This window comes from Tenebrio molitor, chromosome 4 (genome assembly GCF_963966145.1).
Source record: "Tenebrio molitor chromosome 4, icTenMoli1.1, whole genome shotgun sequence".
NCBI classification, from domain to species: Eukaryota; Metazoa; Arthropoda; class Insecta; order Coleoptera; family Tenebrionidae; genus Tenebrio; species Tenebrio molitor.
In genome coordinates, this window is record NC_091049.1 from 412,354 (window position 1) to 429,604 (window position 17,251).

A 17,251-nucleotide genomic window follows, 5' to 3' on the forward strand; every position below is an offset into this window, starting at 1 on the left:
TCCGGTGAACAAAAACTCGGGCGATAATACCAACAAGTAAACGCCACCAATGTCATGAATCAATTAACTGCTGCAAATCAGAATTGCACCAATTTGGGTGTTTCTTATGAGACTCACGAGGAATCGACGATATGCGAAGTTAGATGTAAATATACTTGCGTAAATCATAGTATGAGCGCTAAAAACGGAGAGCACGAAGAACACGTCTGTGCACCATACTCACTACTACAGGGTTATTCTAAATGATTGTAGTCGAAGTAGGCCATGCCCATGTTATTACATTTTTGCCGCTTTCATGTGAACTGTCAGTTTTGTCGCTGTCACTGTCATTTTTCAGGTGAAAAGTGCGGTGATGGGATTTTTATTTATTTCTGTTAAATTAACGATTGAATCCAGATATATTGAGTTGTTTTGCACTCAATTTAACTCCCATGTGTGAACGGTGTGTACTCACTATTCACATCATTTGGATGTTTTTTTATGTGGAGCGGCAACCATAAATTTTACATTCAGTTTTCACGCCTACTTCGACTACAATCATTTAGAATAACCCTGTATAAGGCATTCACGATCTTTTTGGGACCGAATTGGCTTTGACCATCTACCAAGGAGCCATCTACTGATTTTGTTGGCAGTACCTCGGTGATAACTAAATTCCCTAAAGGAAATTGACACTTTTTGTGTTAGGTCAGGTTGTTTTCAGTTTAGGGTTATATTTTCTGAATAGTACATTGTTGCCGGATCTCTTATGATGATCTGTTATGTTTAAATTAAATTAAATCGTTTAATAGAAATTTTTTATTGTATAAAATTATTTTGGCAATTTTGACTGTTCCTTGGACGGAAATTTAAATTATTTTTACATACTTAATAAATCATTTTAGTTTCTTACGAATATTAAAATAATAAATCTGGCAATCCGGTGGCAAGAAAATGTCGAACAGACACTGACAGAAAAAAAAAATGCATCCGTTGCATCACTGAGTCAGTTAGTCCAACATGAAAAGAAAAAATCTTAGCCAACTCGGTCCCAAAAAGATCGTGAATGCGTAATACTCTACTGTATTAATTAATTTATCGTCGTTACAGAGCTTTGTTTATTTTGTATTTTATTTTTTTCCATAACAACGGATTTTTCCAAACATCTGATTTGTTTATTTTATTTTTATTTTATTTGGAATTTTGAATACAAAGTTACAGACTCATTTTCTAAGGAGTTATGTCAGGTTTCGAACAAAACCAAATAAGCACTGGAGAATAAAGCTGCTTTTGTTCACTTGAATTGCACTTAAGTGCAATTCGCGTGAACAAAAGCTTTGCCTTCCTTTCTCGTAGTGTAAATAACTATTGTTTTGATTTAGGCCACAAATGTGAGGGAAAATACTTACGTACAAAATTAATTTTTTCGACGAACTTTACCGATTTAGTTCCACCAATGTAAAGAATTTTTTTGACGGATACTGTAAATCCTACAGACCTCATTAAATTGTTGATTTTGAATAGTGTACGTGACGAGGTAAGTATTTGCTGAAAAGGAACACTAAACAAATGTATCTCTCGATTTCGGACGAGAAGTAATTCACAATGGATACAAAGAACACACATCCTGGTTACCTGGAAATGAACCTGTAGGCGAGAGTAATGGGAAGCATATCGTCAACAAGAATTTAAATTCTGCGAAATAGTTTACATCTCCTGAGGAAATGAAGTGATAACTTCTCTTCTTGGACGAAAGAGAACACCTTACTTACCATCGCGTGTGGGATTTTAACGGAGCATCCCTACCACTATCATCACAACTTTCCATTTCCTGGTACAATTCATTTTCAAATCGATAAAATAATACAACCTTGAACTTAACGAGTTTTCAATCAATTTCTTATACACTTTTTCATAAAAATTTAGTCATCCACAAAAATTAATTAAATTATGATTGATGAGTTACAATTTTAAAAAATAAAAGTAGACAAGAAAATTGCAACAACATTAATTTTTAATGTTTATTCGAATATACAGGTTATTCCGGAGAGACATCCGATGACAATTTCGTTATATGCAACCCAAAATACAAGAAACACCTAGAACTTGATATTTTGTTTAATTCGAAATAAGTTAGCAATCCAAGTAACTTGACGAATAAGATTAATCATGACACTTTCTCTTTATTGAGGTTATGAACAAAAATTAATACATATAAACGTGAAAACTGACATGACAGACAATAAGGGCCAGCAATCGTTGATTTAAGTATTACTTTTTATAAATTTAGGAAGCTAGAAACAATTGGAAATTGTAGTTTCGGTTGCATATAACGAAATTTTCATCGGAAGTCTCTCGTGACTAACCCTATATGCATAAAAATCGTCCAAGCAACAACAGATGCAGAAAAATATACTTAAATAGTTATTTATTTAACGAATTCGTGGACCTTTAAAACTCTCGTTTCACTCGAGTTTTAAACTGGTCCACTCATGCCAAAAAAAGCCCAAATTACACAAGAACGAGTTGAATACGTTTTTTTGTTCGACGAGCCCCTTAAAGGCTCCAAATCGCTAAAAATCTTTAAAATTAGCTTGACGTTTCGTTTTGACAAGTTGTCAAATTTATCAAAATCCGTTCACGCAGGAGAAAATTCTCAAATTCTGACAGTGTCGAACAAAAAACACATTTTATTTCGTCGTATCACCAGGAAATTTTTGACGTATTATATTTATTACACATTTTTAACAGTTTTTTAGTTGTATCTGTACATACCTACATACCTGAGTTGAAGAGTGTAGTGCAGCATATTTAGAAATTTGATCAAAAGCACCTCGACTGACCGTCACCACCTCTGCATACAGCACCTCCGCGCTTATGTTGATGCTTTTTCGATCCTAAATGTTCTTTAATCAAATAGGTACTTCTCTATGTGTCACTATTGTCAGTTTTAGCAAAAATCAAATTTCCAAATTTAATTGATGAATAAAAAACAGTTGTGTAGTTATTAGTGATAAAGCACGAAAATTAAAAGATTTCGGTGTTGAAATGATGTGATTCTGTTCTTTTCTGTTCTCCTGTCGCTCTATATTTTCAGTTCAAAAATGTTTTGTGGATCATGTGGAATAGCACAGCTTTTAGACGAATTGAAATACATGTTCGGCGTAAATAAAATATTCGTTGAAGATGAGCGTGCCCAAGACCGAACTGTGGAAGGTTTGGCAAAGACGCTGAATACATTTGTTCAAATTTAAATTCCGAAACCTATTAACAAGCGAGGGTGACGTTGAGACTGTAAATGCAGGAGGAGGACGTGTAGATCCGAAGTTGTCTAGAATCTGAATCCCCTCTTTTCAGTTCATTCAACAGGACGTGATTTATATTCAGCGTGATGCAAAGGACTGAATTTCAACAGCAATGACAAAAACTGCATCCTTATTCACACCAGATTTGGAGAAGATAAATATTTTTTATCGATACGAGCTGAGGTGGAGAAAAATTTTGATAATTCGTTTGAAAGCCACTGGACGATAAAGATTTGTGTCGTGTTTCATTTCGATAAAAAGATTCAACAAGAAACTCGTAAATTAGTAATTTTGTTTTTGAAAAATGTGTGATATACTCGTAGTTAGGCAACCAACAATCCAGAAGTCGTTGGCACTTTGTTTTGTATCTAATATCTATTCTCTTTGATTGTGACCACAACCAAAAACATAGTAGGCGCTGTTTAGCTGTGTGCTGCATACGTTTTACACTAAATATTTGTGTGGTGTGAACATGATGTGAAAATGTCAGAATTGTCAAAACTTGACCGTGGTAGTAAAGCAATTATTTTAATGTATTTATCAATATTAATAACGGAAATCAATATTTGAAGTAGGAGAAACTAAAAACGTCTGTCTGATTCTGTGATCACGTCTGTACAGGTACAGATTATTTAACGTAAAAACTTCGAAATCACCTCATACATTCTCGATATTAATGAAGAACTTTCAATTAGCATTTTCAGATAAAAACTAATCAGACAGAAAGTTGAAAAAAATGATTTACAGAGGATGAAAAGGCAGAAGATATCAAACTACAACACTTACTAGCCAAGCCAAAATGTACAACAAAAAAGCACAAACAGAGTTAACTTTATTGGTGATGTTCGTCTTTGTGGGTTGTTTTCCCGTTGGCTTCAATAAATGTCTCGAAACAAGTCAATATTAACCCTTTGGTCCCAACTTTGGGAAGACGACGTGGCATTTTCTTTTTGAATTCTAAAATTTTGTACCAAAACTCAATTTTATAGATATGCGCACAGTGTACGTCGAAAAACGTTTGCGCAAGTCGTTCTCCGTTCTGTCTTCTGTGAGCGTGACGTCTCTGTCAAAATGGCGCCTCCGAGAGTTGCCAACTGCGACTGGATTTGGTGTTATCTAAAATTCCCTATCCATAACCTAGCAACTGAAAAGTTACTAGGGAGTGGTCACAATCAAAATGAATAGATTATAGTTGATCTAATTCGAAATTCGTCGACATAATACACCTCTACTGGAAATAATCAAACGTAAATAAAAGTGTTGTTTGGATGACGCGTTTAACGCAAATCGTGAACTAAATAAAACCATGACACGGTATCAAAAGTATATTTATTTATAATAAGTCATCATCAAGTACAAAAAATAACACCCGAAAGACGCACACAAATATGTTAACCTATCGAGTTAATCTCGATCTACCTATCTAATAATAAGTATAATAAATTAATAAACCAGCCTTACACAGTAACAGAGATGTACAAGCACCTAGTTCGTTTTTTTGATCACATTATTGCTCCTTTTCGGCACGAAACAAACCGAGCTGGCGTTCAAATAAATTATGTAGAACCAACAAACTATCAGGAAGGCCAACCCGTTGGGCACGTGCGTGTTGCACAGCAAATAAAAACACAAAAAGAGCTGTGCGCTCAGCACCAGAGCCGTCGCGTACACCGCCCACTTGAGCAAACAGATCTCCCGGAACTGTTTCCGGACCAGGAGCAACCCATTGGAGACGATCGTCCTGAACTCCAACTGGCAGAGCTTGTAGAGGAAGTGGGTGAAGAGGAGAGAGCGGAAGAAGAAGATCGTCTTTTCCGTGGAGGACTGGAGGACGGTTTGCGACGACTTGAGCCAGGCCAGGAGAGCCGGAAGGACGTAGTACTGTTGCGAGCAGATGAAGCTGTTGAAGCGTCGGATCTTCTCCAAGGAAGACGTCCGCACCAGCCTCTGCGTCTTGTCGTCCGCCTTGCGCGGCGTCATCACCTTCTTGGAGATCGTCTGGACCTCGGTGGTGGACACTGTGCTGGACATTCTGCAACGAGACGAGTGTGAGGACGCGCGAACTTGAAACGATAACGCTTGATGGATGTGACGGTCGGACCGGAGATAACCCCGGGCCGGTACCTGCCAGAAGGAATTGTTTGAACACGTTGCGAAATTTAATAAAAACCAGGGATTATGCAATCGGACGAACACTCTGTTTGTGCTTAGATAGTGTAGTGACTGATAAGCGAGACGATTTGTTCAATTGGAACCGGAGCGAGCCGGTTGCGAAACACAATGACCGCAACATTTGCCTAGTTGAGTGATTTATGGAATTTTAAATTAACGCTAAATAAATAAATCCGGATGAGCCACCGTGCGCAAACAGGTGAGGCGATTTTTACAAGGAAGAAACACCACTTCCGCTTTTTCGAGAGACGTTGAGACGTTATTTTTTTAATAAGGAGTAAATTGAAGTGTTTAACAATGTAATTGTTGTTATTTGTTTAATAAATCAACCGATTCTTAGTGTCATGCATAATCTTTGGTGAATGTTACTATGGAAATACATAGATAGTTATTTAAATTACGAATGCGGTAGCCTACATTTTACAGCGCGAGGTTTTTAGACTGAAACACGATCGCACAGGGGGAGTGTTTTGACAAAAACCGAGCGATGTAAAATGTCTACCGCATTAGTAATGTAATGTAGGTATTAATATTTTTGGCCGACGACTTGTTTTCTCGAATTTGAAATTTGTAGTTATCAATAATTTTGCAAAACCTGTCAAAGACTGACAATTGATTAATGAAATGGCAGAAAGTTATCTATTATACCGATAACTGACATGCTTACGATTTACACCACAAGATGGCGCCATCACACTTCAACAGAAAGCGGATAAATGGTAGCGGGATCTTGTCTTAGTATAAATGGACATTATTTATAATAAGCTAAGATTTTTTTTGGAGGTCCCAGAAAGCTAAAAATTTTCGCGTTAGTTTACGCACTCCGTGCGGTAAAATGACAGATAGTTTGGTTAGTGTGTAAAAAAACAAGATACCGCAGTTGTTCAAAATATGTAAACACGTCATTTAGAGTTGAGGAGGCCAAAAAAGAACTCCGCTTTATATTTTATTTGAAGAAAAGATGAACAGAGAAAGTTGTTGAGCGACTTTTTATCAAATTATCAAAAAGTGGAAGTGGTTTTCTGCTGAAGAACTTATAAAATAAATAGATCGTACTCTTGAAGATAGATGAGCAAAAGAAAGTAGTACAAGATGAAGAAAACAAAGCTAATGATGTTTCTCAAGAGTGGGATTATATTAAGAAGAAGAAAAATGAAGTAACTTGTTAGAAAAGAAAAGAAACTCTCTAAAATAAATACGAAAGTTGTTTAGGATTCTTCAAAAATTGAAGTTAAATGGATTTTATTATTTTAGTACCTGAGAACGTAATTAATTAGGAACTTTTCAGAAACCAAAATGACGTAATTTAATGTTCATTTCGTTCCATTTTCAAATTCTTCTCTGATAAATCCTCTCGCCAGAACTCTTCAGAGTTAAAAAAAAATAACAAAATGATGAAATCTAAAATTCGTAAAACCACTCCAACTCTTTAATACCGTGTTATCGAAAATAAAAAAAATCGAGATGGCCATGATTAATACACTTCAGTTGGCAGCACGTAAAAATTTAATTCAAATGTCATCAAATGTCATTAATTACAATAGTAACTGTCATTCCGGACTTTCAAGGCACTTACCAACAACTTGCCTTGATTATTTTGTTTTTCCATACCTGATAAACAACGTGTGTTCAAAAACACAATTCCCGAATTAATACAAGTAATTACTGATAACTGCAATTGATGTCCCCACTTTGCGAAGGTCATTTGAAAACGTGAAGCGAAGAGAGTAACATGTTTGGAAGCTGAAGGCAGACATTTCGAACATTTACTCTAATTCGTAAATACAATTGGAGCTCCTCATGATTCTCTTACAACCGACAGGTCACACATAATTCACACCTTTATGAAAATCAAGATTTCAACGTTCTCAAAGTCACTAACCTAACTTTTAAGACTGACATCTGATAATTGAAATTTTAACGAATTGCCAACTGAAATTTTTGGTCACAGCCAACACTAATTTTTTTTTCGATCTCACGGTACTAACTAAGGGGTCGAAGGAAGTTCTACCGAGTGCGTCTAATTATTTGATAACAATAAAGAAATAAACCATGAAAACGAAATATATCAGACGAGGACTCAAGAGGATTTTTTTTAAATTTATCTTGCAATTACTGTTATTATTAAAAAATGACTTACTCATACGTTATCTCCATGAATACGCAAATACAATTTATTTTTTAATACATTTTATAAGTACATAGTTTGATAAAATATAAACAAAGATAAAATTGTTTAACACTTGGTGACTAGTTTCCAGTGTGAAATTAAATAAAAGAGAGTATGTTGAAGAGACTTTAGAGAAAATGTAGCATTTTTTATGAAAAAATTTGCTTTTGGCAATATTGCGAATATTGGATGGGTAAAAATATAGATTGAAACTGTTAAGGTGTAAATGAGAAAGAGTTTGCCTTTATGCAACACTTTTTGGGCATGTACCACCTCAAACACCAAAACAAAATTACTTTTATCTATTTCAATTTATTAAATTTAAGTTATTGACCAATATTCCTACATGTGAAGAAATTTCATCAGAAACAATTTTGATTTTTCTGTGTTTGCTCAATAAATAAAATTTTTGATAAGAGATAAGTTCGATAATTGTTACAAGTTATTTACACTTCTGGACAACTGTTCCGACCATGAATTTCGTTCATTTCCGCCAAATTTATTTAATTGAAAGAAACTTGCTTTCGTTTTGTGCAAATTCATAAAACGGTATTTTCTTGTTGTGACTATTTTCACCATGAGACGACAACTGATTAAGTTATAACCTTCACAAACCGGATGTTTGGTAAACAAAAATTAGAGTTATTTTATATTTGACCGGCTTACTAATTAATCGTGACTCCAAAAGCAATTACATATTAAAAATTTAGGTAAAATTTTAAAGAAAACGCTGATATATGGCAGTCACAGTGTAAAGAGTTGAGTTGTTTTGCACGAAATTTATATAAAGCGTTATTTTAGACGCTCAAAATAGACAGTAAAGGAAGACTTTTAATCCCTCGAGTGTAAAAGCAGAGCCAACTAAGTTAATTTATTGATAATAGGATCGTTACGTTGACATAATGTGTCGTATAATTATTGCCCTCGCTGCGCTCATACACTCGGGATGAAAAGATGCACTTTAGTTCCTTGTGGTATAACATACTGTTCTGCTTCTAAACAACACACCTAAAATATTTTCTGCTTCTTCCTATTCGTTAAAAATTGCGTACTTTCGGTCCAAAATGTGTTGAGATGTTTCACGAAACATATTTTATCTGACCTTGATATTTGCTCCTTTTGAGTTTTTCGGTGTTGTTTAAAATTGTGACGTTTGACCCCGAGAGCAATAAAATGTTTGATAAAAAAAAAAGAGTTAAATGCGTGCTATTAAAAGAATTATCAAGAACTCTGGAGCCAACAAATTATTTTAGACGGATTGCTCAAAGTACTGTTTTCTTCATTTGATATGCGGAGGCTTGATTCTCTAATTTTTCCAAATTTTTGATTTATCATTTTTTGAAATGCCACACTTAGTTTTGTACAAAAACCAGTTTGAAATTTGAATCGTCTGAAAGTTGAAGATAATATTTTACAAATTAAATGAACTGAGTTATGATGACACAGAGAAGTTTTGTTGTATAATCTTGTTTGATGGACGTGAAGGGTCGTATGTCAAAGATTATTCCTAGAAAACAGTCTGCCAGACTAAGTTGTTTATAAGAATTAGACAGTCGAACTTTGGTCCAATGATGCAAAATTATTATCTCAGACAAATTCCAACTAAAGTGTACTTCATAATAATTATTTTCTCATTAATTTCGAGGTATTTATACAAAAGTATGAGATTTTTTTAAATTCTGAAATGTCATGTAGGTACATTAGAAAGTATTTTGGTAATTAAAAAGCATTTTGGGTAGATTCTGCAATAAAATTGTTTTAGTGAAACAAAGAAGAAAGAAAGTATGCTAGTTCTGCTGAGGAGTTACACCCAACAGGTGTTGTAATATATTTTGTCTTCGACCAATAAGAAATCAATAAAACACACAATTTATACATTTGATTTATTCAACATTTTTCCTGAGAAAGAATTTGACTACAATATTTTGCAGACGCCATTTTTGACAGCTTTTGGCAATAAATAGGATGCGGTCATTTTATTCATTTAGAAGAAAATATCATTCCCCACTCGTAGGAAATTAAAAAAATATTTCAAGAGTATGTATTGCAAAGTGGTGGTAAAAAAGTAAATGAATTCAATGTCTTTTTCGACAAAAAATACAATGTCAAAAATGTATTCGTTTATGATAACAGCATTTAAAATAAACGTCGCAGGATTTTTCCCTCTAAAATCATCTGGTTGGAATGTTGCAAAAAAAAAAGTGAAAATTAATAAAACCATGCAAAACCAAGGGGAAAATATATATTTTCCGAATTATTGGATATATTGGATATTTCATAATTAAAAAAAAAATTGTTACACATTTTTCATTTTAAAAAAATTGGAGTTCCATAGAATACTATCCTGAGGTCAGAAATTACAATTTGTACTATTTTTTAAATTCGGATAATGTTAAATTTTATTCGTTTAGAAAAATATTACCTACTAAATAAATGGTAAACTTGCCAGATCATCCAGTTGGAATGTCGCCAAGAACCAAAACAAATCAAAGAAATTATTCAAGTGAAAATTCATAAAACCATGAAATATATACCTATATTCCACCCATTGGAATATATTATATTTTCCTAATTGGACGATACGTTGGATATATTTTTCAATAATTAATTTGGTCATTTGGTAACATATTTTTTTTTTTAAATATTAATATATTAAGAAACATACTACATTCCCTTGGTTGTTAAAGACAAAAGAATGAAGCATGGAAACAAACGCAACCGTATTGTTATGATTTTTTTTTAATGAAGATTATATGACATTTTTCGAATATGATATAGAAATTTACTTTTCATAAAAAAAAGATTGTTTTTGGCTTAGAGTTTGTTAAAATGTTTGTATCCCATTTTGAATCTTCCAAATATGTATTATGCAGGGTGATTTTGAAAGTTGTGCAGATGTTTTAATCACGAGCTACTGGCTTCATGTAGAACTCGGAAAAAATGTTTAAAAAATTCTATGTCAAAAAATAAAATGACATTTATTTTTTGAGCTACAATTTTTTTTAATTGCTTTTAGTCTTCTACGTTGTCAAACAACCTCGTAGGTAAAATTTCGGCACATTTTAAAAATACACCCTGTATATCATATGTATTCTATAAAACGTACACCAATGCGATTTCCTTGTTTTAAAGTATATTTTCAATAGGTTACTTCGCATTGGCGGACGTTGGAAACAATACTTTGTAGGTACTTATTATTAAAATTGGCATAACATTCTCAAATACTTTTCCTTCAATTAAAAAAAAAGGACTACGTCAAAAATTGCCATGTTCTTGGTGCAGCTGCAGTTTCTTCGCACTGTCAGAAAGAAAAATGAAAATAAGCACCTGGCGGTGGCCAGACACGAACCAACCAGTTTTTTGGAAAAAATCCACCGGCCACGAAAGAAATTACAGCACGCACGGATTCTTCACCATTGCAATCGCAACACCCCTTTGGCATTGAACACAAATAAAAAGTTGCATCACAGCACGAAAAATTGTGCGAAAAGAGACGGCGGCATCTGCTCGAAAAATGATTCGATGGAATTATGTATTTACGTATTATTCCAATTAGACTGGCATTTCCATCCAGTTAATAACGAAAAGCGAGATACTCACTCTACTAATACGAATATCACAAAAATTCACAGAAAATTGTTCGTTGGGGAAAACAACAGCGACCCTATCAACAACACTGAACTCTTCTCGGAAGCCTTTTTTCCATATTAGACACTAGTCCACCTCGCCGAAGAACTGGTAAACGAATTCACCACAACGTGCTCGAGACAGAAATAGTAAATCCGCAGCGGCACATCCTTAAATAGGTAAAGCTTGTTTGTACGTCGGACCCTGTCCAACACCGCGCCCCAGACAAAGACGAAAGAAGAAGTCACCAATTCGGAGCGATGATTGAAGCGTTGGACCCCTCGTGCGCGCTCGCCGACGCTCGTCTCATAATTGAGGGGAGATTACAATTATGTTAATCTCCCCACGGAGGGCTTCTGGAAGCTTTAAACCCGTAGGCGAGGTCCAGACGGTTTTGTTCTAGTTTCAGCGACCCGAAAATTCCGGTACGTGTCAGTGGTCACGCAGGCGGAAGGGCAAAGTTCCAGGGCTACCGAAGGGCCCACAGGAGAAAATTTTCGGTCACCGTGTTCGAAATTTCGCCACAATATCGCAAGTCCGAGGCCGCGTGAAACTCGAATTGTTGCCGTTTCATGTCGATTGGTAATGTTCGGTAATTATTTTTGCTTACACCTAAACGCCATTAAAGCACACGTGATAGGGCATGGAAACAGCGTAATTTCGTCGATAACCGACAAAAAAAAAATACAATTAACAGTCGGAATCGATGCACAAAATGAATTATTGGCGTAGCGGTGACGTCCGAGGTCTTTGCGATTTTTTCTGTTGTTTTATTTTTGCTTTATCTCTGAGTTTGTAATACTGGTTTTTTTTTCTACGATAAGTTTAGTAAAAATAGTTGTTTTGCGTTGGAGAGATAATTTTTGAGGCCCATAACAAGAGGAGGTTGATTTTGGTGGTTTGGACAAGATGATTAAGAAATGTGAGATTGATAGAGCGGCGTTATCGATCCACAAAAGAACCGGCCCCAACATGTTTTCTAAGTGCAAACTTTGAATGTGCGGTAGTAAAATTGTTTTAAAAAGATAAAAATAAATTATGTAATTCTAAAATAATTAAATATGTAACATAAATCATAAATTAATTTTTAACTGGGTTGTTTTATAAATGACGTGTACTTTTTTGGTTTGTAAATAAAAATCTGGTCAAGAGGGCTTTATAAGGTTCTACGAATGAACGCATGTCCAGCATATTTATGCGTTTACGTTTAGTCAAGTGACAAACCACGCCATTGCGAAAATAACTGTCGTATATTCCGTTTTTTTATAATCAATTGCCAGTGTCAAAATACAGAAAAAGACCAAACTGTATATTAAAAATCATTGACAATTGGTCCAGTTCTATCTCAATTTTACCCTAGATTTCCCCTAGATCATTATTGAGGTTATGTTGCATATGTTTATGAGTGCAAGACACGTGTTTAATTTAAATTTAAATTGTCAAATGTGACAATCGGTGACAATTTCAAAAGTCAATATTTCAAAACGTGATTTATAAAATTCACTGTTTCCAATTTTCTACCAACCTGACAACACTTTAACAATTGATTATAAAAAAAAAGCAGACTTTATGTACCTGAATGTCTTTGGTTCAGTTGAGTAAACCAATTAAAAAAACAATTCTTTTTAATCAATGTTATGCGTGTAAAGTAAAATTCATAACTTAACTTTTAATTTTTAGTTGGTCACTAACGTAGTAGACGGTAGAAAATTGAATTAACCTGATTCTTATTTTGAAGTTTTGTTGATTTAATTTTTTTCCCAAAAAGTTATGTATACAACTGTGTATAAAGCGTGAGATTACAACAGTCGTCGCGCTCGTGCGTGTAAACTTCCCACTTATAAAGAAAAGTAATGTTTTGTACACGTGCTACATAAATGACAATTATGATATTGGATATCAGCTAGTTTTGAAAAAAAAATGTTTTTCGTACAAATAGAGTGCAAAATATGTCTTTTAAAATAAATAAATTCTTAGATATCTTTGATTTCAGAAATGTTCACAAAATGGAGATTAAACTTGACAACAGTTACATACGGAAAATAAGATAAAGCAGATTTTTATTCATACTCGTATATGTAAACCGTATTTGCCAATTCCGGTGTTCCACAAGAGTCAATTCTGGGACCATTTTTATTTAACACTAGCTGACCCGTCAGACATTGTCTTGTCCAATCCAAATTTCAATGCGCCAAAATGTGGGCAAGGAAAAACACAAATCGACCTGTTTTGGGATTTTTTACAAAAAAATGTCCAAGTTATGAATTTTATTCCAGTTAAAGTTTCCACACTGTATAGATTTTTAGTATTGTGGCCACTCGTTCTGTGCCAATGATATTAAATTATTTTGGAAAATGGACACCCTTCAAGATTTTATTAAATTACAAACAGAGATGAAACAGTTAATTGGTTGTTACGAAAGGAACAGAAGCGCTACGTGATGCCTTGCATGAAAGACTACTTGTACTACGAGTATTATCGCATCTGTTTTATATCGAATCTCTAAACTGCAAAGTCTGAGTATTTTCTGTGATGAAAATATGTTTTGTCCTTTCTTTCATACTGAGAAACAATCGCGACAACGTACCTAGCTATTAAAAGTGTACCTACATTGTGTATTTGTATTTGTAAGATCCCGTTTGGAGCACACTAATGCGGCGTGCTTCCCAGGTTGTTACACTTACATAAATGAGATTGAAAAGGTTCAAGGTGATTTTGAAATGTCTGGGTTACAAAACAAATGAAGTTTATCCAGGAATGAGCAAGACAACTTGAATGTACTTAAACGTTCTTTCTTTGACATATCTTTCTTATTTTTGGTAAAAAATTTGCGGACGGAAAAGTCTCCAAAGCAACGACTTGTCCAGAAGTATCGGGTGTTCATTCAAATTTCCGATCAAAGTCGATTGTGAACGCACTATGGATTACGAATCACGGATCAGCTGTTTAAATCTTACCGTTGTTTGTGTTTTTACATGAGTTCACAATCAACTCTTCAACGCCAACTTTGACCGGAAATTTAAATTAACACCCGATATCTAAGTAGGTACATACAGGGTGTTTTCGAAGTTGAAGCGTTCCTTGTAACAGGAGGTACTATACATTATTCTTAAGAATTTTAGCCTAAATTTTCTTAGTAAAATGTTTGTATTAACGGAGACAATTGATTGTACATTTTTATTGTTTTCTGAAATTTTGAGTCCAGTCCTGTCTATTTCTCCGCGGTATAAGATTAATAACTGACGTGGCCCAGGACGGTGTCTTTCCGGAAATCGCTTTGCGTACTCTCTGGACGCCGCAGCTGTATTCTGATAACATTGCGCATGCATTAGCAACATATCTGTGAGCTCATTATTTTCGTAACGATAAGCCATTTCGACTAATTAGATGACACCTCTGACAGTATTTTTGATTTAATGTCCATGCTCATTTGATTTTTTTTGTCAATTCTAATTTCTAACAAATCAGCGCAAATTTGAACAGGACCGGTTTCAAAAATTTCAAAAAAATTAACTTATTGTATCTTCATTGCCGTACACATTTTACTAAGGTAATTTTGGCTAAAACTCTTTAGAACAACGCATACTATCATATGTTAAAAGGAACGCCTCAACTTCGAAAACACCCTGTATAAGAAAAAATAGACAAAAAAAGATTTTTTTTTATTTCAAAATTCTACGAACAAAATTAACTTATTTTCGGTCTTTCTAGAACTTTCTAGGTTTGACATTTTCATGCCAAAATTTTTAAATTTAAAATTTCAAAAAAAAAATAGAACGTATTTTTACAATTCCATTGTCCTGGTCCTTTGTTCCTATGTTTGGAACAATAATCACGAACTATTCTGGGATGTCAGCACTGACAGAATTCTTTTCTGCAACCAGATTTTACTCGAGTAATTTTTATTCACAGAAATTAATAACCAAACGAGAATACTTCATATTTTTTTAAAAAAGCTCATTATTAAAACAAAAGTTTTCATTATTGAAAGACCATTAGCATAGCACACCATTAGCTCGCCTTGACTATTCGTAGGTGATCTATTTTTTGGTTTAATTATATGGTTTGTGTATTATCACCGGTCGGTATCTTTCATTTACTAATTATCATTTTCCATTGTTCATAGCTTGTCTTTGGGTCGTTAACTACCCACGTCACGTCGACAGTCAGCTTTTGTACTATTCATCATTCCATTACCTCAAAACTTTTCAAATATAATCCAAAATCATTACCCTATTTACAAATACTGTCGCGAGCAAAAACTTCTGGTCGTCAATGTCATTTCAAAGTTTGGTTAGATTGTCACAAATTAAAAAAAAATCCCTGCCTGATTATGCCCATGTCCCATGTCAACAAAGTGTCAAGAAAATGAGAAAAAAATGACAACCAATGTCATAGAACATGATGATAGGTTATGATATTTACGACCGTTTTGCAATGGAGCATTTTTCATTGTTCAAAGCATGATTTTGACTACCAGTTTTTTTTGCTCGCAGTAGTATGTACTATTGGGAGCACGGAATTTCGAGCAGACTTAAAATTTGACTGATATAAGATGTGAAATAGGCTTTAGGTGCTAGACGTATGAATAACCTCATTTTAATATCTACTGTTGTCACATATCATTCTGACAAATTGCATTCATCAATCCTGAAAAGTTGCAAGTCCTTAGATGTGATTTTCTGAAAACTGTACAGTCTTTTATTAAACTTTGGAAATCAATAACTAAAATGAAAAATAATTGTGCACAATTGTGACAGTTTATTTTCAAGTTCAGTCAAAATTAATTATTATGACATTTATGACAAAAAAGCTTAGACTGCATTGGGTTTTTTTAAATGACATATAAATTGCTGCCCGAAATTCCATGCTCCCTATAGTACAATGTCACAAAATTTAAAAGCTCGTCAACTGATTTCATACGAACATATTTCATTGATCATCTTTCTGCGTGGAAATTAAGTAAATCTCTTCGTTGAAAAAATATCGACGTATAACATTCTACCTCGAAAATACAACCGACAACGTCGCCAACTTTTGTTTTCAGTGTGTCTGCAGTGTCAGAAAAAAAAATGTGGTTATGAAAGAAAACCGTCGTTTTGGTCGTAATTGATCGTGTTTTTTTATTCTGATTTTATTGTTTCACTCAAAGGTACGATATGGTACTTACAACCTTACTGTACATCATTATTTTGGGTTACGTAAATAAACTCAACAATCAAATGTCAAATTTTAACGGAATTTTGGGCCAACGCAAAAAGATGAAGCTTATTCAGGAGATTTTTTTTTCTGCCAACATAATTCAACAGATGGTGGATTTTTGATTTTGAAACGGATTTTACGTACAATTACGGCTACGGAATTTTGGCCGTCACTTGTCATTCCATTGACATGAGATGTAAAGCGGCCCTTACTTATTCGTAGATAACCTCACTTTCTACTATTATATACAAGACTAACAAGACTTGTCATTTTGATGCTGACTGACTTGCAAGAAAACGTTCTTCCTCATTTCGTGCAATTTTGGAAGTGATACTATCCGCACTTTATTGAAATAGGGAATTGGTAGCATGTTCGCAACTATGAATGAAGTATGACATTGACAAATTTTTGGATGTCAATTCCAAAAGTCAATCATACTGACAATAAAGCATGGACTTCTATTCAATAAAAAGCGGTACCTACAAAGTGCTGCACCCAATTTTAGCAATATTTTGCTAATGTAAATTCTTTTGTTAAAACGTTAGGTATAGTGATCCCAGAACTCTAACGTTTTATGATAAGCAATACTAATAATGAGGGGATTAGTGTTTGACACTTCCTACCTATCATAAAACGTTAGAGTTCTGGGATCACTATACCTACCTACATAACCCTAACAGAAAACGTTACCGTCAAGTTCTGCGTCAAGTTTCCAGTGTCGCTTAATTTTTACAACAGTATTCTTATCTTTTATGAATTTTTTTAAAGTTAAAATTTAATTAGCTGTACCACTTTT

The 17,251-nt window shown here is 34.1% G+C and overlaps 1 protein-coding gene across 1 annotated transcript; it reads right to left on the reverse strand.

Moving 5' to 3' along the window:
• Window positions 1–4,596: 4,596 nt before the first annotated feature.
• LOC138128134 (uncharacterized) lies at window positions 4,597–11,476 on the reverse strand. Its single transcript, XM_069044318.1, has 2 exons — window positions 11,227–11,476; window positions 4,597–5,316 (listed from the first exon to the last, which is right to left on the reverse strand). The coding sequence occupies exon 2, from the start codon at window positions 5,313–5,315 to the stop codon at window positions 4,770–4,772; it is 546 nt and encodes a 181-aa protein (XP_068900419.1). The 5' UTR covers window position 5,316; window positions 11,227–11,476; the 3' UTR covers window positions 4,597–4,769.
• Between the last annotated feature and the right edge of the window lie 5,775 nt (window positions 11,477–17,251).

What these genes read in the sequence shown, in the direction of transcription:
- LOC138128134 (XM_069044318.1), bottom strand. Translation starts at nt 5,315, where the DNA reads ATGTCCAGCACAGTGTCCACCACCGAGGTCCAGACGATCTCCAAGAAG.